The 22,140-nt window shown below is 43.3% G+C and overlaps 1 protein-coding gene across 1 annotated transcript in view; it reads right to left on the bottom strand.

Moving 5' to 3' along the window:
• LOC123991088 (plexin domain-containing protein 2-like) overlaps nucleotides 1–22,140 on the bottom strand; it is a 172,038-nt gene that overhangs the window by 14,517 nt on the left and 135,381 nt on the right. The window contains exons 10-12 of the mRNA XM_046292284.1: nucleotides 11,929–11,989; nucleotides 11,448–11,610; nucleotides 1,516–1,554 (exon numbers count right to left, since the gene is read on the bottom strand). Of these exons, the coding sequence (XP_046148240.1) occupies nucleotides 1,516–1,554; nucleotides 11,448–11,610; nucleotides 11,929–11,989 (263 nt within the window). The remainder of the gene's footprint in view (nucleotides 1–1,515; nucleotides 1,555–11,447; nucleotides 11,611–11,928; nucleotides 11,990–22,140) is intronic.

The following is a 22,140-nucleotide window of genomic DNA, read 5'->3' as shown; positions in this document are numbered from 1 at the left end:
TGGTTGTAATCGGTCACGTGCAGTGTGCACCTAAAGACATGGTGTGGTTTGGGCTGCAGCAACCTTCAGCTCTGTGGTTTCAGTGTGATCACACTGGCTCATTCCCTCCATCCCTTTTGGCTTTCACCTTAGGCCCAAATCCCTTCCCAGCACGCTTCCCACACAGTGACTAGGTCCCGAATGGCACCATATTCCTTGCATAGTGCACTACATTTGACCAGAGCCTATGAGCCCTGGTCAAAAGTAGTGCACGCCACAGAGCAAAGGGTGCGATTTGGGACGCATCCCGTGAAACAGGTCCGGTTTCTCCCAAATGAAAATGGGCACGCAGAGATTTTGTCTTGTCTGACATCTGGGAAGAGGCTGTGCCACGAGCCAGCGAGTGAGATAGGCAATGTTTGGGTAAGGACGATAAGAGACACAGATTTCCAATTCCTCTCTGGGAGGAAATTAAATATTTGTGTGGTTTACTCACGAAGTGATGGAGTTGAGACTAATTTTGGAATTCAAATGTCAGTCTAACACTCTTGCTCTCTCTCTCTCTCTCTCTCTCTCTCTCTCTCTCTCTCTCTCTCTCTCTCTCTCTCTCTCTCTCTCTCTCTCTCTCTCTCTCTCTCTCTCTCACACACACACACACACAGAGTGGGTGTAGCTCATCAGCAGAAAATGTTATTTAAACAGTTCATTTTGTTAAATAGATACCCTGCTGTGTTGAGGTGTGTGCGTAGCAGAGTCGACCATATAACCGGTAGTACCTACATCCTGTTGAAATGGAAATGTGTGTGAGATTGTTGACCACACCCACCTCTTCTGAAATACCCCTCATACTGGAATCCCCCTCAAATTCCTGATGACATTGAGTTCATTTGTTAAGGGTCCGCACTCCAAATTGTATTTTTTCACAGTGCTATTTATTTAATTTGGAGGCAACGAGGGCAAATTAATGATGTTTTAATTTTGGTAAACGCACCAGTTCTGAGAGCAGTGGTATCAAGTACTTGCTGACATTCACATTGAGCTTCAGTCCGCGTTTCACCAACCCTCTGAGATAGCGTTCCTTCAACTATGAAGCTCTCGCGTTCCTAAGGCAACTATGAAACCCCCCCCCCCCCTAACACCCACAAAGGCCGCATCCCAAATGGCACCCTGTTCCCTATGTAGTGGACTACTATGGGCCCTGGTCAAAAGTAGTGCACTATGAAGGGAACGGGTTGCCATTTGGGGGACACACGTAGACACCATGATTGATCAGTCCAATCCCAAAACTTGGTACAGTTAGCCATTTCAAATCAGCCTCTGGATGAGGTGCTTCAACACGGCTTCAATGAGCCGCACCTTCCCCTGGCCTGTCCTCCCCAGAAAGCAGAGCAATCTGTCAGCGGTAAATACACAGACAGCAGCCTTGGATGTAAACAGAGCCGCAGATATAAACACAACATGCATCTACACAGAAAAACACAACCGCTGAATAGTCAAAGGAACAGGGGAAGGGGAATGGGGAAAACAGAGGCTTACCTCCATTGTCTTTAAGATGCAGAGCAATCTTGGTGTCATCTGGAGAGAGGGAGAGGAAGAGGGAGAGGGAGAGAGAGAGACCATTACACATTATGACCTCTGTTTTGTCTGTGGTTTGTGAATATCCCCACAGCCAGAGAATTACGTACAGAATCCCTATGTCTATTATATGAATTATAGGATCTCTATGCCCACAGCTCAGAGCTGCCTGACAACAACAACTACCATTAACCTCAATACTGGTAAAGAATGTGAATCAGATAATCAGAAATAATCATTAGCGCTCATTACACAGGTTTATAGACAAATGTAACTTTTATTTTCCAGTTTATATTTCATTACTAGATCATCTTCATTTGAAAAGTGAATTTACTCAATGTCTGTTTGGAGGGGATATAATGCTCTCCCATGCATAATGCAAGAGCAAGAAGCAGTCTGGGTTTAAGCAACTATGAAACATTTAAATTCACTGTGAGAGGTGTGATATGAATTTACACACCCCATAGGATTCACATTATGCAAATGTGCCACATACTGTACATGAGCCGGTAAAATGCTATGGGTGCCATTGCACCATCTCAAAACGGGTCTCAACTAAGTAAATGTATTTCAATTTCCAAGATCAAAGATAGTTTAATGCATGCAACCATTTCCTAGAATAATTTCCTTGTCTAAGAAATGCCACGGTCTATGAGATAAGGTGTATGACAGCGAGGTAGGAAATCAAACTCGATTACCAATCCTGTGCCAGTGTCATGAATTTGAACAATTATCATAGGATGACATTAAACTGTGACAGTGAAGATTCCTCAAAGCCGCATCACATAGTATCTGAACTCATACAGGATACAGTATTAAAGAATGAACAGTGGGAGGGAACAAGAGAGGGAAAAGAGAGCTGCCCACACCCCAGCATTGCCTCCTAGTATCCAGCTTGACTTGACCTTGGACCTTACAGCTGAGGAGACTGGGGCGGATCAGAAAACTGATCCTCCATGCTTGTCAAGAAGTGTGAGGCTCTTTCTGTGAGTCAGCTTCACTGCACATACCACAGACAGACAGACAGACCTCCTGGATTTTTCATGCTAACACACACACACACACACACACACACACACACACACACACACACACACACACACACACACACACACACACACACACACACACACACACACACACACACACACACACACACACACACACACACACACACACACACACACACACACACACACACACACACACACACAGTCTCTGTTCACAGCTCACACCCCTGCTCCTCAGCGTGTCTGACCTCCAGTATCATTGGGGTTTGTTTTCGTCTCTCAGCTGGACCTCTCTCACACTCCTCTCCACCTCTCTCCAGCATTCAAGGCATCTATGCTCATATCACCAAAGTCTAAAAGGGGAAAACTGGGATTGGTACATCCATTTGGGGATGTTTATTTGAATGATAAATAGCAATTTTGAAGAATATAATTTATAGATGCCTCATGAGCTTTGTTGTTTTTCATATCCCAGATTGCCTCTTTAACATTGTCTGAGAGAAGGTATATCTACCAAGGAGAGCATAAGAGGGTAAAGGTCAAGGACTGAAACAATAAACATAAGACAGAGATGAGGAGAATGAAATGAAACCCTGCCCTCAGATCCATGAAATGAAAACCTGCCCTCGCAGTGGAAAGCCATACAGAATCCTAGGACAAAATCCTAAAATGATTACTTTAGAACAGTGAAAAGTATAGCTGGATGTCATTGGAGTTTGTGTAGTGTGGGGTACTGAGAGCCAAAACGTTGGGCATCTGCTTTAGAGATCATCACCGACTGGAGCCGGATCTAGAACCCAGAACTCACAGGCAGAAACTCTACTGTAACTCACCACTCCAACCACCTTTAAACACCACTCTGCAATAACAAAACATGCAGTCTGTCTACAGGTTTAGCCTTCATTGTTTCATCAATTCCACAAGTCTGGGAAACCAAAGAGCACCTTACCATATAAACTATTTTTCATGTCAGAGAGCACACTAAATTCTTCTGCTTTTACCACTCTACATTAAACTACTACCCTCTTAGAAAAAATAGTTATTTGGCTGTCCCCATAGGAGAACCCTTTTTGGTTCCAGGCAGAACCCTTTTTGAGTTACATGTAGAATCCTTTGTAGAAAGGGTATAACATGAAGCCCAAAAGGGTTCTACCTGCAACCAAAAACGGTTCTTCAAAGGGTTCTCCCATGGGGACAGTCAACAAATCCTTCAAGGTTCTAGATAGCACCTTTTTTTTGTAAGAGTGTGTGTGTGTGTGTGTGTGTGTGTGTGTGTGTGTGTGTGTGTGTGTGTGTGTGTGTGTGTGTGTGTGTGTGTGTGTGTGTGTGTGTGTGTGTGTGTGTGTGTGTGTGTGTGTGTGTGTGTGTGTGTGTGTGTGTGTGTGTGTGTGTGTGTGTGTATGTATGTATATGTATGTATAGGGTGCCATATGTACAGTATGTCATTTGGGACCTACATCCCTCAATCTAACCTTCCTCATTGTGGTTGCATATTCCTACAATGGTGCATTCCTATAATACATCATCAGTCACCCGCACCCGTAGAAAAGCTGTTACATATCATAATGAATGCGACATAATTAGCTGTCTACACCTCTTTCTCTCTGGCGTTAGCAAGAGTGGATCCTTGAGATGATAAGTTGTCCATTAGCACAGTGTAGGCTTTGTGTATCTCCCAGGCATCCCAACCCATAACACATTAGTCAATGATCAACTTCAGGATGTACCAGTTACCGGACAGAAAATACACCCTGCATAGGCTTTTAGTCATGATTAAAGTGCATAATGTGATTGTGCAGAGAGTGACAGGGGCATTAAGTTGAACATATTACTTTTCATGAGGAAAATGAATGGTACAGTTGAAGTGAATTACAGACATCTAACATTCGAGTCAATACCGTGTGTGGGTAATATGTGAAGCTGATGAAGATGAATTAGCTATTTGTTTCAATACATACGTGGCTGGACGTTTTAATTTCCCTTGACATCAGGGCAATGAAGTGTAAATGGCTGTAATCAATTCAGAGTGTGCCTCAAATAGCACCCTATTCCCGATGGGCCTTGGTCAATAGTAGTGCACAACATAGGGACCAGGGTGCCATTTGGGATGCATTTTCAGCTCTAATTAGCTCAAGTTTCTCTGGGGGAGTTTTTTTAACCTTTATTTAACTAGGAAAGTCAGTTAAGAACAAATTCTTATTTACAATGACGGCCTACACCGGCCAAACCTGGATGACGCTGGGGCAATTGTGAGCCGCCCTATGGGACTCCCAATCACAGCCGGTTGTGATACAGCCTGGAATCGAACCAAGGTGTCTGTAGTGACGCTTCTAGTACTGAGATACAGTGCCTTAGACCGCAGCGCAACTTAGAAGGAGAACTTCACCGTTTCTCCTGACATCAGCAGGAAAGAAAGGAATGATCATGATTATTTTTCTGTGTGGATGTCAAGATTTTAGAGATGTTTTCCTAATTCAATCTGCAATGTTTAGTTGGGTAAAACACAGCTTGCATGCCTTGCATCATTTGTTACCATCTAGTGTGCATTTGGTGCTCAAGGAAAACAATCCGGATAGTTCTAAGTCAAGGGGTCTGAATCCTTCCCGAATGCTCTGTATAACCTCTCTGCCTCTTTCACTGTTTCTTACTGAAGAAACAGTGAAAGAGGCAGAGAAGTTATACAGAGCATTCGGGAAGGATTCAGACCCCTTGACTTTTTCCACATATGAGTATCATACCCATTGTTCCTCAACTGTAGTGTAAGTAATTCTGCTTTGAATGTTGATAAACCTCCCTTTTGAGAAAATGGCCCTTGAATGTTTTGGTACCTACTGGAGAGCTCTTCTTTGTCTACACCCATTCAGCATTGTTCACACCCTCTTAAGCTTTAGTCCCACCCAGCTCTTTAAGGATTCACATGTGAGGCCATGTACTAAACAACCAAAGATTCCAAGATTAAAGGCTGGTTTATACTACGGGTGTGTTTGTAAATTCAATCTGGAGTGCCATAATGTGCGCAGAGTGCACTCTGGGTGTTTGTAAAATCAGAGCGTTGTCAGATTGTCCGTTCGTAAATGTTGAGCATTTCGCTCTAGGGGGGTGTTCTGAGCGCACACTGGACGCTCTGGGCGAGGAGTCAGGTTGATCTGACCTAACAACAGCAGTCAAGAACCCAAGCTAACTGGCTAATGTTGGCTAGCTTGCTAGCTACTTCCAAACTCACTCGAACCATTTTACTCGCAGTCAAGCACCCAAGCTAACTGGCTAACGTTGGCTAGCTACTTCCATACTCAAATCTGAGAATACCCCACTCTGACCATTTACTCTCCCTAGCAGAGCAGGTTAGGCTGTTTTTTTGTTATCCAGAGCATTGGTGACTGCAACTGTGCTATTGGCAACAATTTCATTACGCTTTTTTGCCAACGTTTTCTGACAAAGGCCATACTAAACGGGAGCTGAGCGTTTGTAAATTTCATCAGTTATTCTGCGCTCTGGCACACAGACAAGTACTCTGAAATCGGAGCACTCGTCTGAAAAAATGTTCCTTTCTTTTTCTGTGGCTTAACCAACTAGGCTCGTAATGACAAAGCAAAAACCGTTTTTTAGAAATGTTTGAACATTTATCAAAATGGAAATATTACATTTACATAAGAAATCAGATCCTTTACTCAGTACTCTTTTTAAGCACCTTTGGCAGCGATTACAGCCTTGCGTCATATTGGGCATGACGCTTCAAGCTTGGCTTAGGCTGGGCTACTCAAGGATATTCAGAGACTTGTCCCAAAGCCACTCCTGCATTGTCTTGGCTGTGTGCTTAGGGTCATTGTCCTGTTGGAAGGTGAACCTTCACCCCAGTCTGAGGTCCTTAGCGCTCTGGAGCAGGTTTTCATCAAGGATCTCTCTGTCCTTTGCTCCGTTCATCTTTCCCACGATCCTGACTAGTCTCCCAGTCCTTACCTCTGAAAAACATCCCCACAGTATGACGCTGCATCCACCATGCTCTACCGTACAGATAGTGCCAGGTTTCCTCCAGATGTGACGCTTGGCATTCAGGCCAAGAGTTCAATCTTGGTTTCATCAGACCAGAGAATCTTGTTTCTCGTGGTCTGAGAGTCCTTTAGGTGCCTTTTGACAAATTCCAAGCGGGCTGTCATGTGCCTTTTACTGAGGAGTGGCTGAGAAAATGTACTGGGTACTTTGTTTTACTTAACGTCCCAACAGCACATCCATCAAATCTTCTTAGCCTACCCTTCTGTTCGAAGGTAGTCTCAGGATTAAGACTCACTGTAGAAAAACATTTGCATCGGAAAACAAGCTTAACTCATTGGACAATTTCAGATATTGTGACTCCATTTATGTTAGTTTTATACAACGGGTGGTTTGGAATTCCCATTGTCAGAGTCTATCCTGCCCAGAATTACACTAGACAACATACACATGGCCAGCACATTCATAAGAAGTGCCATTGTTACCTAGCAACGCAGTACCACCACCACCATATCCCACCGCTGCCACTTTGTCCCATAGTAGTGAACAGGTCAGGATGAGACAGACAGGCAGCTTTTCTTAGCCAGTCGAATTCATGAATCCGCCTAATTTTTTATGGATATACACTATATATACAAAGGTATGTGGACACCCTTTCAAATGAGTGGATTCGGCTAGTTCAGCCACACCCGTTGCTGACGAGTGTATAAAATCGAGCGCACAGCCATGTGATCACCATAGACAAATATTGGCAGTAGAATGGCCTTACTGAAGAGCTCAGTGACATTTAACATGGCACCATCATAGGATACCACCTTTCCAAAAAGTCAGTTTGTCAAACTTCTGCCCTGCTAGAGCTTCCCCAGTCAGCTGTAAGTGTTGCTGTTGTGACGTGGAAACGTCTAGGAGCAACAACTGCTCAGCCACACAAGCTCACAGAACGGGACCGCCGAATGCTGAGGCGCTGGGGGGGAGTTAAGCTTGCCGCCATTGGACTCTGGAGCAGTGGAAACATGTTCTCTGGAGTGATGAATAATGCTTCATCATCTGGCAGTCTGATGGACGAATCTGGATTTGGCTGGTGCCAGGGGAACGCTACCTGCACAAATGCATAGTGCCAAATGTAAAGTTTGGTGGAGGGTCTGGGCCTGTTTTTCATACAATGGCATTCTAGACGATCCTGTGCTTCCAACTTTGTGGCAATAGTTTGGGGAAGGCCCTTTCCTGTTTCAGCATGAAAATTCCCCTGTGCACAAAGCAATGTCCATCCAGATATGGTTTGTTGAGATTGGTGTGGAAGAACTTGACTGGCCTGCACAGAGCCCTGACCTCAACACCATCGACCACCTTTAGGATTAATTGGAACGCTGACTGCGAGCCAGGCCTAATGACCCAACATCAGTGCCTGACCTCACTAATGCTCTTGTGGTTGAATGGAAACAAGTCCCAGCAGCAATGTTTCAACATCGAGTGGAAAGCTTTCCCAGAAGATTGGAGGCTGTTATAGCAGCAAAGGGGGGACTAACTCCATATTAATTCCCATGATTTTGTAATGAGAGTTCGACGAGCAAGTGTCAACATACTTCTGGCCATGTAGTGTATATACTGAACAAAAATATAAATATAAAAGTTTTGGTCCCATTTTTCATGAGCTAAAAGAAAAGATTCCAGAAATGTTCCATATGCACAAAAAGCTTATTACTCTCAAATGTTGTGCACAAACTTGTTTACCTCCCTGTTAGTGAGCATTTCCCCTTTACCAAGATAATCCAGCCACCTGACAGGTGTGGCATATCAAGAGGATGATTAAACAGCATGATCATTACACAGGTGCATCTTGTGCTGGGGACAATAAAAGGCCACTGTAGGTTTTGTCACACAACACAATGCCACAGATGTCTCAAGTTTTGAGGGAGTGTGCAATTGGCATGCTGACTGCAGGAATGTCCACCAGAGCTGTCCACCATGGGTCTTGACCTCAAATCAAATCAAAGTTAATTTGTCATGTGCGCCGAATACAACAGGTGTAGGTAGACCTTACAGTGAAATACTTACTTACAGGCTCTAACCAATATCGCAAAAAATAATGTATTAGGTGAGCAATAGGTAGGTAAAGAAAAACAACAGTAAAAAGACAGGTTATATACAGTAGCGAGGCTATAAAAGTTGCGAGGCTACATACAGACACCGGTTAGTCTGGCTGTACATGAGTGTATAGTTATAGTGACTATGCATATATGATAAACAGAAAGTAGCAGCATGGTAAAAAGTAGGGGTTGCGGGGCTCACAATGCAAATAGTCCGGGTAGCCATTTCATTACCTGTTGAGGAGTCTTATGGCTTGGGGGTAAAAACTGTTGAGAAGCCTTTTTGTCCTAGACTTGGTACTCCGGTACTGCTTGCCATGCCAAACTGAATTCATCGTAACCAACTTCAGTGGGCAAATGCTCACCTTCGATGACCACTTATTAGTTGGAGAAGTGTACTCTTCACGGCTGAATCCCAGGTTCAACTGTACTGGGCAGATGGCAGACAACGTTTGGCACTTTAACTCTACGTACATGTACATATTACCTCAATTACCTTGACTAACGGGTGCCCCCACACATTGACTCTGTACCCGTACCCCCTGTATATAGCTCTCGCCATTGTTATTTTACTGCTGCTCTTAACTGATTTTTTACTTAATACTTATTTTTTCTTAAAGCTGCATTGTTAGTTAAGGGATTTTTAAGCATTTCACTGTTGTATTCAGCGGATGTGATTGGATGTGATTTGATGGTGCGTTTATATTTTTGTTCAGTGTACAATGAAATGTCAATAGAAAAATAGGTCAAACAAAACTAAATGCATCTAGTTTTATGTCTTTCCAGCTTCAGTCTGAAGTGATTGTGTTTGCTGTAAGAGGGTAAGAGCCTCCATAGCAACCTTTTTTTTTGCCATAGCAACCTGAAAAGTTCTGTAACTATCAACCAGTGCTGGGGTAGTTTTACCTTACATTGGCAGTCAATATGAATAAAACTAACGACCAGAGAATGCCTAAAATTGCACTTGACAACCAATTCTGGTAACCTGTTGTATAAAAGCAATAATACACTTGAGTCCATGTGTTATGATATTTTTATAATGGCTGGGGTGTTCTAACCACGTCACAGCCATGATAAAAATGTCCTAACACATGGCCTCATGTAGGGCAATATGGCCAAAATATCATATCACAATACTTTTGACATTTTTGACGGTATTTTATGTTTTTGAATAATACAAGTTCTAAGTTTGCTTTATGAGTAGTTCATGACCCTAGGGTGGCAACATATACATGATAAGTGATTTTAATCAGGATTTCTGATACTGTTTCAATCGAATCATGGAAATAGAATGAATTATTCAAATTCTATAATTGGAATATCGTGGGCAGCCCTTTGAATTCATTGTTGTTTGACATGACAACGAATGAATAAGCCAGGGAGGAATTATTGGCAGGGTCAGAACCAAAGTGTTGGTCAGTGTTTCCAGGTGACCCTAATTAGACTGTACATTGCATGTTTTCTTACCTCATGTAGCTTCGCTTATTTCTCTCTGTTTTAGAAGATACTGTTGCACAAACAACATGCGTATCTAGGCCTACACCAGCACAGGTACCAGGCTGTATTAACTAGCTAGCTATATTTGCTCTGACTCTTAGTGCATTTAGCAAGCTAGCTAGCCAGCTAACTAGCAATTGATTAGAATTAGCGACTAACACAATTTATTTTATCATCAACTTGCTAAGAAAAGACAAAATAACAGACCGTAGTTTGTAGACAGTAAGATATACAAACTAATAGCGTAATTATAGAAACGCTTGTGGAAATCAGCATGTCACCAACATCTTGTTGCATCCATCTGAACATGCAGAGTGAACGGCAAGAAAGTGCCGTCGAGCAACTGCTCTTTCCTTGAGTGACATAGGAAAGGGCTTGGTGTAGTTAGTGGCACACAGCAGGAGGAGAGGGAGAAAGATGACTCAAGCAGCAAATGGAGTAAACTATAAAAACGGACATTGCACGCGCCAGAGTTGCGTATCACATTTAACAAACTAAACATTGAAATACCATTATCAAACATAGAGTCACCGCCCAGCACTAGTCTCATGTATTGTTGCTTAATTATATATAAAACCCTCTTAGGCCTTACTCCCCCCCTATCTGAGATACCTACTGCAGCCCTCATCCTCCACATACAACACTTGTTCTGCAAAGTCACATTCTGTTAAAGGTCCCCAAAGCACACATATCCCTGGTTCGCTCCTCTTTTCAGTTCGCTGCAGCTTTTCAGTTCGCTGCAGCTAGTGACTGGAACGGGCTGTAAAAAACACTCAAACTGGACAGTTTTATCTCAATCTCTTCATTCAAAGACTCAATCATGGACAATCTTACTAACAGCTGTGGCTGCTTTGCGTGATGTATTGTTGTCTCTACCTTCTTGCCCTTTGTGCTGTTGTCTGTGCCCAATAATATTTGTACCATATGTTGTGCTGCTGCCATGTTGTGTTGCCACCATGTTGTTGTCATGTTGAGTTGCTGCCATGCTATGTTGTCGTCTTCGGTCTATCTTTATTTAGTGTTGTGTCGTCTCTCTTGTCGTGATGTGTGTTTTGTTTTGTTTTATATTTTATTTTAAATCCCAGCCCACGTCCCCGCTGGAGGCCTTTTGCCTTTTGGTAGGCCGTCATTGTAAATAAGAAATTGTTCTTAACCGACTTGCCTAGTGAAAGAAAGATTCAATTAAAAAAATAACAAAAACTTTTTTTGTGCCAACTGAGCAAGACACTGTTTTTCCTGACCATGTGACCTGACCAGTACTCAAGTCACTGGTTGGAGTTGTCTGCTTTGGGGCATATATTAGTTGTCTTACCTTCAGTGGGGACGCTGGTTGGGGGTCGGGATGTGGACGAGGAGGCTCCGGCTGTGGTGGTCTCTCCTCGGCGTCTGCTCTGGCCTGTTGTTTTGGCAACTAACGTGGTGATGAATGGATCGAGTTGTGTGGTGCTGATGATATCACAGCTTTTGTCTTTGGTCTGCAAGACAGCATACAAGAGTCCTCTTTCTCACGCAAGGTAGAAATACTGGTACTTTTCAAATAAGAGAGAGTGAGAGATGGATAGTTAGTTAGTTAGATAGTTAGATTGTTAGATCGTGAGAGGAGTAACTGAGGCATCCCTTTCCCCCTGCATGTAGCAGACCAGAGCATCCATCAACCTGGCAGCCACACAGAAAAAACATTACAGCAGATGCACACGCACACACACACGCACACACACATCCCACCATATACCCACTCACTCGCTATTCATAATAGAAATCTAGTCATTTCCATCAGCCAGGATGATATTCACCTCATCAGGACAGCTGTTATCAACCCAGTCCTGCCGATGGCGGTCAAACCCACTGGAACACCTGAAACCAGATGAGAGGACATTCTGAAAGAGCTTAGGAACATGAACACTCGACATGCATCACTAAAAAGGATAAACCGCAATCAAAGATGGATTGGATAAATTATACTAACAGATACATCCAGCTCTGTAGACCTGCAGATGTTACATGAAACCAAAATAATCCAATCAGACCCCCCCCCCACCTTTCTGGGAGTCCAAAATACAGTAAGTCCAAAGGGGGAACAGCCCATGATTATTAGAGTATGGGTGGGATTTGTGAAGAGGAAGTTCACCGGGTCAGACTGCTCAGAGTACTGGGGTTGGTGGAGGGGGTGAAAGGAAATGGGAAAGGGAAAAGGTGGATGAGGGAGAATAGGTAATGCCTGTGTCACGCCTCCCAACCCGAGGCGACGAATAAACTCTGTGGGCTAGCCTTTGATCAGGGGCAACTGCTCATTCTTCCTCTTGTTCACAGATCATAATGACTAATATCTCCCCCTTCCCTATCACTCTCTTTTCTTCTCCTCTCTCTTTCTGTAAGCCCTCTCTGACATTATTTCGATTTTGACACAGAGGGAAAGTTGGTTCTCTCTCTCTCTCTCCCGTCTGATACTCTGAAGTCAGAGAAAGATGTCTGCTCACCCATATCACCAATGGAGGAGGTGGTAAGCCAATTTCATACACCTCTCAAAAACCTGCAAGACTACAAACACAATAGCATAAACCCACCAAATCTAATCGACATGGAGCAGTGGCGGCTGGTTGGCGGAGATATCACACGATGGGCTCATAACGCCTGGAATGGAATAGATGGGAAGGTACTTAATTTTCCATGTGTTTGATACCGTTTCATTTATTACAAATCTCCACCCACAATCTACCATTGCCAGGCAGGCAGACAGGCCGAGTTATCATCCATCCTTATTCTCATCAGATCCTATAACTCCCATTAGCCCTGCATGGTGGATATTATTATGGCAAAGCTCTCGGTGTGGAGGAAGAAGAGGAGTCCATTTCCATCTCTCTCTGCTCTCTAATCAGCCCACGCTCCCCGGATTTCACAGTTTTGGCTGTTAAAATCATCTGTCCAATCAGTCGAGACAGATTCCTCTGGTAAATCCACCTCGTTTTCCCTATGTTTTCCTGGGAGAAGCGAAAGGAGAGAGGGAGAGAGTCGGAGACAGGATATCACAACAACACAGGTCCAGCCAGTCCCTCCAGATCCTTTCCCATTTAGGTTTAACCTCAATGCCATCCAGCCTCTGAGACCAACTGCGTCCCAAATGGCAACCCATTCCCCTATGGGTCCTAATAAAAAAGTAGGGCACTATATAGGGTTCCATTTGGAATGCATACCAGACCTTCCTTCCAACATTCACTCAGACACCACACTGCTAATTATAAATGGGTTGAGATGCCTCATTTGAATAGAAATGTATACATCTGGAAAATATTTTAGTTTGGTCTTCATTTCCCCCCTCCACCCTCTTTCACGGTACAGAGGATGCATTTCTATACTGTGTTTAAAAGACTCATTGGTTTCTCTTGAACACTACAAAAATGAGTCTGGATCAGCCTCAACTGGTAACAAGGAAATGAGTTAGATTTTCTCAATTGAAAAATACTACATTTGTTGAAACCAAATACACTAAGGGTAAAAAACATTAGGAACACTTCCCTGGTATTGAATTGCACCCCCTTTTGCCCTCAGAACAGCCTCAATTCGTCCGGGCATGGACTCTACAAGGCGTTGAAGCGTTCCATATGGATGCTGGCCCATGTTGACTCCAATGTTTGCCACAGTTGTGTCAAATTGGCTGGATGTCCTTTGGGTGGTGGACACTTGCTGTTACACATGGGAAGTGTAAAAAACCCAGCACAGTTGCAGTGCTTGACCCAAACCGGTGCGCCTGGCACCTACTACCATACCCTGTTCAAAGACACTGTTGTCTTGCCCTTTCACCCTCTGAATGGAACACATACACAATCCATGTCTCAATTGTCTCAAGGCATAGAAATCCTTCTTTAATCTATCTCCTCCTCTTCATCTACACTGATTGAAGTGCATTTAACAACTGACCACAATACGGGATCATAGATTTCACCTCGATTCACCTGGTCAGTCATTCATTGAAAGAGCAGGTGTTCCTAATGTTTTGTACACTCAGTGTATACAATTCAATGCCAAATGTTTTTTGATTATTATTAAACCTATATTTCAAATTGGATTTTGAGTTAACTTCTCTGGGATATGTGGGACGGTAGCATCCCACCTCGCCATCAGCCAGTGAAATTGAAGGGCGCCAAATTCAAAACAACAGAAATCCCATAATTAAAATTCCTCAAACATACAAGTATTATACACCATTTTAAAGATAAACATAATTTGAAATTGGTGTGTTATGTTCAGAAATGCATTGTCTCAAACAAACATCCGGTGAAAGTGCAGAGAGCCACATCAAATGACAAAAATACTCATAATAAACATTGATAAATGTTACATTGATACAAGTGTTTAGCATGGAATTATAGATAAACTTCTCCTTAATGCAACCGCTGTGTCAGATTTCAAAAAGGCTTTACGGCAAAAGCACACCTTGCTATTATGTTAGGTCAGCACCTAGCCACAAAAAAGGAGAGGTGTCAGAAAAGTCAGATATATCGTTATAAATATTCACTTAACTTTGATGATCTTGATCGGAATGCATTCCCAGGAATCCCAATTCCACAATAAATGTTTGTTTTGCTCGATAAAGTCCATAATTTATGTGCAAATACCTGCTTTTGTTCACGCATTTAGCCCAGTAATCCAAATGCTCAATGCGTGATCGCTTAGTTCCAACAAAAAGTTTAAAAAGTTATATGCTCCAGGTCATCTACAAGTCCATGCTAGGTAAATCTCCACATTATCTCAGTTCACTGGTCACGATGTCAACACCCACCCGTAACACGCGCTCCAGCAGGTGTTCTCACTGATCATCCCTAAAACCAACACCTCATTTGGCCGCCTTTCGTTCCAGTTCTCTGCTGCCTGTGACTGGAACGAATTGCAAAAATCGCTGAAGTTGGAGACTTTTATCTCCCTCACCAACTTCAAACATCTGCTATCTGAGCAGCTAACCGATCGCTGCCGCTGTACATAGTCTATTGGTAAATAGCCCACCCATTTTTACCTACCTCATCCCCATACTGTTTTTATTTCTTTTCTTTTCTGCTCTTTTGCACACCAATATCTCTACCTGTACATGACCATCTGATCATTTATCACTCCAGTGTTAATCTGCAAAATTGTAATTATTCGCCTACCTCCTCATGCCTTTTGCACACAATGTATATAGACTCTCCTTTTATCTACTGTATTATTGACTTGTTAATTGTTTACTCCATGTGTAACTCTGTGTTGTCTGTTCACACTGCTATGCTTTATCTTGGCCAGGTCGCAGTTGCAATTGAGAACTTGTTCTCAACTAGCCTACCTGGTTAAATAAAGGTGAAATAAAAAATAAAAAAATATTACAGTTCGTCGAAACATGTCAAATGATGTGTAGAATCAATCTTTAGGATGTTTTTATCATAAATAATCAGTAATGTTTCAACCGGACAATTCCTTTGTCTTTAGAAATGAAAAGGAACGCAGCTACCTCTCACAGCCATGCGAATGATTTAGCTCATGGCATTCTGCCAGACACCTGACTCAAACAGCTCTCATTCGCTCCCCCTTCACAGTAGAAGCCTGAAACAAGGTTCTAAAGACTGTTGAAATCTAGTGGAAGCTTTAGGAATTGCAATATGACACCATAGACACTGTATATTGGATAGGCAAAGACTTGAAAAACCTAAAAACCTCAGATTTCCAACTTCCTGGTTGGATTTGTTCCTGCCATATGAGTTATGTTATACTCACAGACATTATTCAAACAGTTTTAGAAACTTCAGAGTGTTTTCTATCAAAATCTATTATTATTCAAGCTACTCAATACTGCCCCCCAGTCCCAAAGACTGCATTTTTCCATTGAAAATGAAACCTTTTTCAAAATATCGCCCTTTCTTAAACAAAGGTGGTGGCAAATTTCAATTTCATCCTCCAGAAAAGACAGAACAAATATTACAACAAATAATATGTTTATATTCAAATATAGTAATTGATCATAAAAAAACATTCTTTATGGAACATTTGTTTCTTTTTTTTCTTTGTTTGCCCTATCCAAAATTACAACCAACTGATTGCGGCATTACACCAAAAAAATGGAGGAGGCAAGTGAAGAAGGTAGAGAACTTGTTTGTCTGCCCTTTTTTAAATCCCCCCCACAGAAAAATTATAATTATATATACATCTGTTTTACCTTGACTGCGGCGCCATACAGGTTGCAAAATAGTGGGGAAAAGATTTTCGATATGCTGATTCCGGACTGGTCAAACGCACTTCAGGGCGATTGTGGGGAGCAGGCACAGGACGTACCGGACTGGGGAGGCGCACTGGAGGCCTGGTGCATGGATCCGGCACAGGTGGCACCGGACTGGTGACACGCACCTCAGGGCGAGTGCGTGGAGCAGGCACAGGACATCACGGACTAGGGACACGCACTTCAGGGCGAGTGCAAGGAGGAGACACAGGACGTACTGGACTGGAGAGGCGCACTGGAGGCCTGATGCGTGGGGCCGGTACTGGTGGCACCGGACTGGTGACACAGCCCTTCAGGGCGAGTGCGGGGGATAGGCACAGGACATACCGGACTGGGGAGGCGCACTGGAGGCCTGGTGCGTGGAGCTGGCACAGGTGGTACCGGACTGGTGACACGCACCTTATGACAATTGCGGAGAGCAGGCACAGGACGTACTGGGCTGTGGAGGCGTACATCAGGGCGAGTGCGAGGAGCAGGCACAGGACATCACGGACTAGGGACACGCACTTCAGGGCGAGTGCAAGGAGGAGACACAGGATGTACCGGACTAGGGAGGCGCACTGGAGGCCTGATGCGTGGGTCCGGCACAGATTGCACCGGACTGGTGACACGCTCCTCCAAACGCCTGCGTTGCCGCATTCTCCTCGCCAACTCCATTCTCCGGTATCCTTCCTCGCACTATTCCATAGACTCCCAGGCGGGCTCTGGTACTCTCAACCACCTCTCTATCTCCTCCCAGGTTGTCTCTGGTTCACTCCTCGGCGCCGCCGACCACCCCGTATGCCTCTCCCACAAAAAACAAATTGGGCTGTCTTTTGGGCTCTCCTTGTGGCCGCGAACCCCGGGGTCGTCGCTGTCCTCCCTTCTCTCCTTGCGTCTGCCGCAAAGGAAGGCGATCCTGTCCTTCCAGGATTTCCTCCCAAGTCCAGGATCCCTTCCCATCCAATATCTAATCCAAAGTCCAGGATACCCTCTCCTCCTGGGCACGCAGCTTTGTCCTGTCGTGGTTTGATCTTCTGTCACGGCTGTGTGGAGAGATGGTCTAAGGTTCCGCGTGCTCTGACTTCCACATCTTTATTTTCTTGTGAAACTTACAAACCAATAAGGAAATAAACAACGAACCGTAACATAAGATGTGCAACAGGTACTAACTCAAGACAAGATCCCACAAAACACAGTGGGGAAATGGCTGCCTAAATATGATCTCCAATCAAAGACAACGATAAACAGCTGCCTCTGATTGGGAACCATACCAGGCCAACATAGAAATAAAACACCTAGATAGGAACAACCCCCCCAGGTCACACCCGACCTAACCAAAATAGAGAATAAAAAGGCTCTCCGTGGTCAGGGCGTGACAACAGTGTATTCGGAAAGTATTCAGACCCCTTTACTTTTTCCACATTTTGTTACATTGTAGTATTATTCTAACATATATTACATTGTTTTTTCCCGCAATCCTTTAAAGATTAATTATTTATTTTATTTCACCTTTATTTAACCAGGTAGGCCACAGATGGGCTGTGTACAGGTGCAATGATCGGATAGCTGCTCTGACAGCTGATGCTTAAAGTTAGTGAGGGAGATATAAGACTCCAGCTTCAGTGATTTTGCAATTCGTTCCAGCAATTGGCAGCAGGAAGGAAAGGATGCCAAAGAAGGAGTTGGCTTTGGGGATGACCTGTGAAATATACAGTGGGGCAAAGAAGTATTTAGTCAGCCACCAATTGTGCAAGTTCTCCCACTTAAAAAGATGAGAGAGGCCTGTAATTTTCATCATAGGTACACTTCAACTATGACAGACAAAATGAGAGAAAAAAAATCCAGAAAATCACATTGTAGGATTTTTATGAATGTATTTGCAAATTATGGTGGAAAATAAGTATTTGGTCAATAACAAAAGTTTATCTCAATACTTTGTTATATACCCTTTGTTGGCAATGGCAGAGGTCAAACGTTTTCTGTAAGTCTTCACAAGGTTTTCATACACTGTTGCTGGTATTTTGGCCCATTCCTCCATGCAGATCTCCTCTAGAGCAGTGATGTTTTGGGGCTGTTGCTGGGCAACACGGACTTTCAACTCCCTCCAAAGATTTTCTATGGGGTTGAGATCTGGAGACTGGCTAGGCCACTTCAGGACCTTGAAATGCTTCTTACGAAGCCACTCCTTCGTTGCCCAGGCGGTGTGTTTGGGATCATTGTCATGTTGAAAGACCCAGCCACGTTTCATCTTCAATGCCCTTGCTGATGGAAGGAGGTTTTCACTCAAAATCTGACGCCCCATTCATTCTTTCCTTTACACGGATCAGTCATCCTGGTCCCTTTGCAGAAAAACAGCCCCAACGCATTATGTTTCCACCCCCATGCTTCACAGTAGGTATGGTGTTCTTTGGATGCAACTCAGCATTCTTTGTCCTCCAAACACAAAGAGTTGAGTTTTTACCAAAAAGTTTTATTTTGGTTTCATCTGATCATATGACATTCTCCCAATCTTCTTCTGGATCATCTAAATGCTCTCTAGCAAACTTCAGATGGGCCTGGACATGAACTGGCTTAAGCAGGGGGACACATCCGGCACTGCTGGATTTGTGTTCCTGGCGGCGTAGTGTGTTACTGATGGTAGGCTTTGTCACTTTGGTCCCAGATCTCTGCAGGTCATTCACTAGGTCCCCCTGTGTGGTTCTGGGATTTTTGCTCACTGTTCTTGTGATCATTTTGACCCCACGGGGTGAGATCTTGCGTGGAGCCCCAGATCGAGGGAGATTATCAGTGGTCTTGTATGTCTTCCATTTCCTAATAATTGCTCCCACAGTTGATTTCTTCAAACCAAGCTGCTTACCTATTGCCGATTCAGTCTTCCCAGCCTGGTGCAGGTCTACAATTTTGTTTCTGGTGCCCTTTGACAGCTCTTTGGTCTTGGCCATAGTGGAGTTTGGAGTGTGACTGTTTGAGGTTGTGGACAGGTGTATTTTATACTGATAACAAGTTCAAACAGGTGCCATTAATACAGGTAATGAGTGGAGGACAGAGGAGCCTCTTAAAGAAGAAGTTACAGGTCTGTGAGAGCCAGAAATCTTGCTTGTTTGTAGGTGACCAAATACCTATTTTCCACACCATCATTTGCAAATAAATTAATAAAAAATCCTACAATGTGATTGTCTAGATTTTTTTTTTCATTTTGTCTGTCATAGTTGAAGTGTACCTTTGATGACGGGTGGGTGCTGCTAGGGTGACCAGTGAGCTGAGTTATGGCATAGTAAAGACTTATAGATGACCTGGAGCCAGTGGATTTGGCAACAAAAAATGAAGCGAGGGCCAGCCAACGAGAGCATACAGGTCGCAGTGGTGGGTAGTATATGGGGCTTTGGTGACAAAAAGGATGGCACTGTGATAGAATACATCCAATTTGCTGAGTAGAGTGTTGGAGGCTATTTTGTAAATTACATTGCTGAAGTCAAGGATCGGTAGGATGGTCAGTTTTACGAGGGTATTTATTTATTATTATTTTATTTTTTTCACCTTTATTTAACCAGGTAGGCAAGTTGAGAACAAGTTCTCATTTACAATTGCGACCTGGCCAAGATAAAGCAAAGCAGTTCGACAGATACAACGACACAGAGTTACACATGGAGTAAAACAAACATACAGTCAATAATACAGTATAAACAAGTCTATATACAATGTGAGCAAATGAGGTGAGAAGGGAGGTAAAGGCAAAAAAAGGCCATGGTGGCAAAGTAAATACAATATAGCAAGAAAAAACACTGGAATGGTAGTTTTGCAATGGAAGAATGTGCAAAGTAGACATAAAAATAATGGGGTGTAAAGGAGCAAAATAAATAAATAAATTAAATACAGTTGGGAAAGAGGTAGTTGTTTGGGCTAAATTATAGGTGGGCTATGTACAGGTGCAGTAATCTGTAAGATGCTCTGACAGTTGGTGCTTAAAGCTAGTGAGGGAGATAAGTGTTTCCAGTTTCAGAGATTTTTGCAGTTCGTTCCAGTCACTGGCAGCAGAGAACTGGAAGGAGAGGCGGCCAAAGAAAGAATTGGTTTTGGGGGTGACCAGAGAGATATACCTGCTGGAGCGTGTGCTACAGGTGGGAGATGCTATGGTGACCAGCGAGCTGAGATAAGGGGGGACTTTACCTAGCAGGGTCTTGTAGATGAAAGGTATGTTTGGCAGAATGAGGGAAGGATGCTTTGTTTGCGAAATAGGAAGCCGATTCTAGATTCAATTTTGGATTGGTGATGCTTAGGTATTTCAGCCACCTAGGTATTTGTAGTTGTCCACATATTCTAAGTTAGAAGCGTCCAGAGTAGTGCTAGATAGGCGGGTGGGTGCGGGCAGCGATCGGTTGAAGAGCATGCATTTAGTTTTACTTGCAATTAATAGCAGTTGGAGGCCACCGAAAGAGTGTTGTATGGCATTGAAGCTCGTCTGGAGGTTTGTTAACACAGTCTCCAAAGAAGGGTCAGAAGTATACAGAATCAGAGAATATCCAGCAGTAAGAGCAACATCATTGATGTATACAGAGAAAAGAGTTGGCCCGAGAATTGAACCCTGTGGCACCCCAATAGAAACTGCCAGAGGTCCAGACAACAGGCCCTCCAATTTGACACACTGAACTCTATCTGAAAAGTAGTTGGTGAACCAGGCGAGGCAGTCATTTGACCAGCTCAGAAAATAGATTGCATAGCGGAGAATGTACAGTGGGATTCGAAATGGTCGGTGATCTGTTTGTTAACTTGGCTTTCGGAGACTTTAGAAAGGAAGGGTAGGATAGATATAGGTCTGTAACAGTTTGGGTCTAGAGTGTCTCCCCCTTTGAAGAGGGGGATGACCACGGCAGCTTTCCAATCTTTAGGGATCTCAGACGACACGAAAGAGAGGTTGAACAGGCTAGTAATAGGGGTTGCAACAATTGTGGCAAATAATTTAAGAAAGAGAGGGTCCAGATTGTCTAGCCCAGCTGATTTTTAGGAGTCCAGATTTTGCAGCTCTTTCAGAACATGCTGAAAAACAAAGTGTATTTTTATCCCCCGAAGAGGTGGAGTGGTGGATGGAGCCCCAAAAATATAAAAAGGAAATACAAAAATAAAATAGAAATTAAGATTTCACTCTGTTTTGGGCCAGTTGCAGCTTAACTAAGTCTTTCTTCGCAGCACATGACCATATGACTGGGCAATATTCAAGATAAGATCAAGCTGAAGGACTTGCATTGTGGAGTGTGATGTCAAAAACGCAGAGCATCTCTTTATCATAGACAGACCTCTCCCCATCTTTACAACTATCGAATCAATGTGTTTTGACCGTGACAATTTACAATCTCAGGTAACACCAAGTCCTCAACTTATTTATTTATTTCAATTGACTGATTTCCTCATATGAACTGTAACTCAGTAAAATCTTTGAAATTGTTGCATGTTGCGTTTATATTTTTGTTCACCATCATTTGTTTACAGAGAAATAGCAGCAATTTTTCCCAATAGTTTACTAACAGCTGGCAGCAAGCTGATATGTCAGCTGTTAGAACCAGTGAAGGCCACTTTACCATTCTTTGGTTAAATGGAATGACTTTGGCTTCCCTCCTGGACTGAGGACTAACACTTTCCTCTAGGTTCAGATTAAAGCTTTGACATATATGAGTGGCTATAGAGTCAGCTAACATCCTCAGAAGCGATAGCAATATTTATATATGTGTATTTATTTTACCTCTCCCAAACTAAACAAAATTCTAACTTACAATGCTTTTCTGTCATTATT

Source organism: Oncorhynchus gorbuscha, linkage group LG12 (genome assembly GCF_021184085.1).
Source record: "Oncorhynchus gorbuscha isolate QuinsamMale2020 ecotype Even-year linkage group LG12, OgorEven_v1.0, whole genome shotgun sequence".
Taxonomy (NCBI): Eukaryota; Metazoa; Chordata; class Actinopteri; order Salmoniformes; family Salmonidae; genus Oncorhynchus; species Oncorhynchus gorbuscha.
Note: the sequence above shows the minus strand (reverse complement) of the source record. Positions and strands in the feature narration are given on the sequence as shown.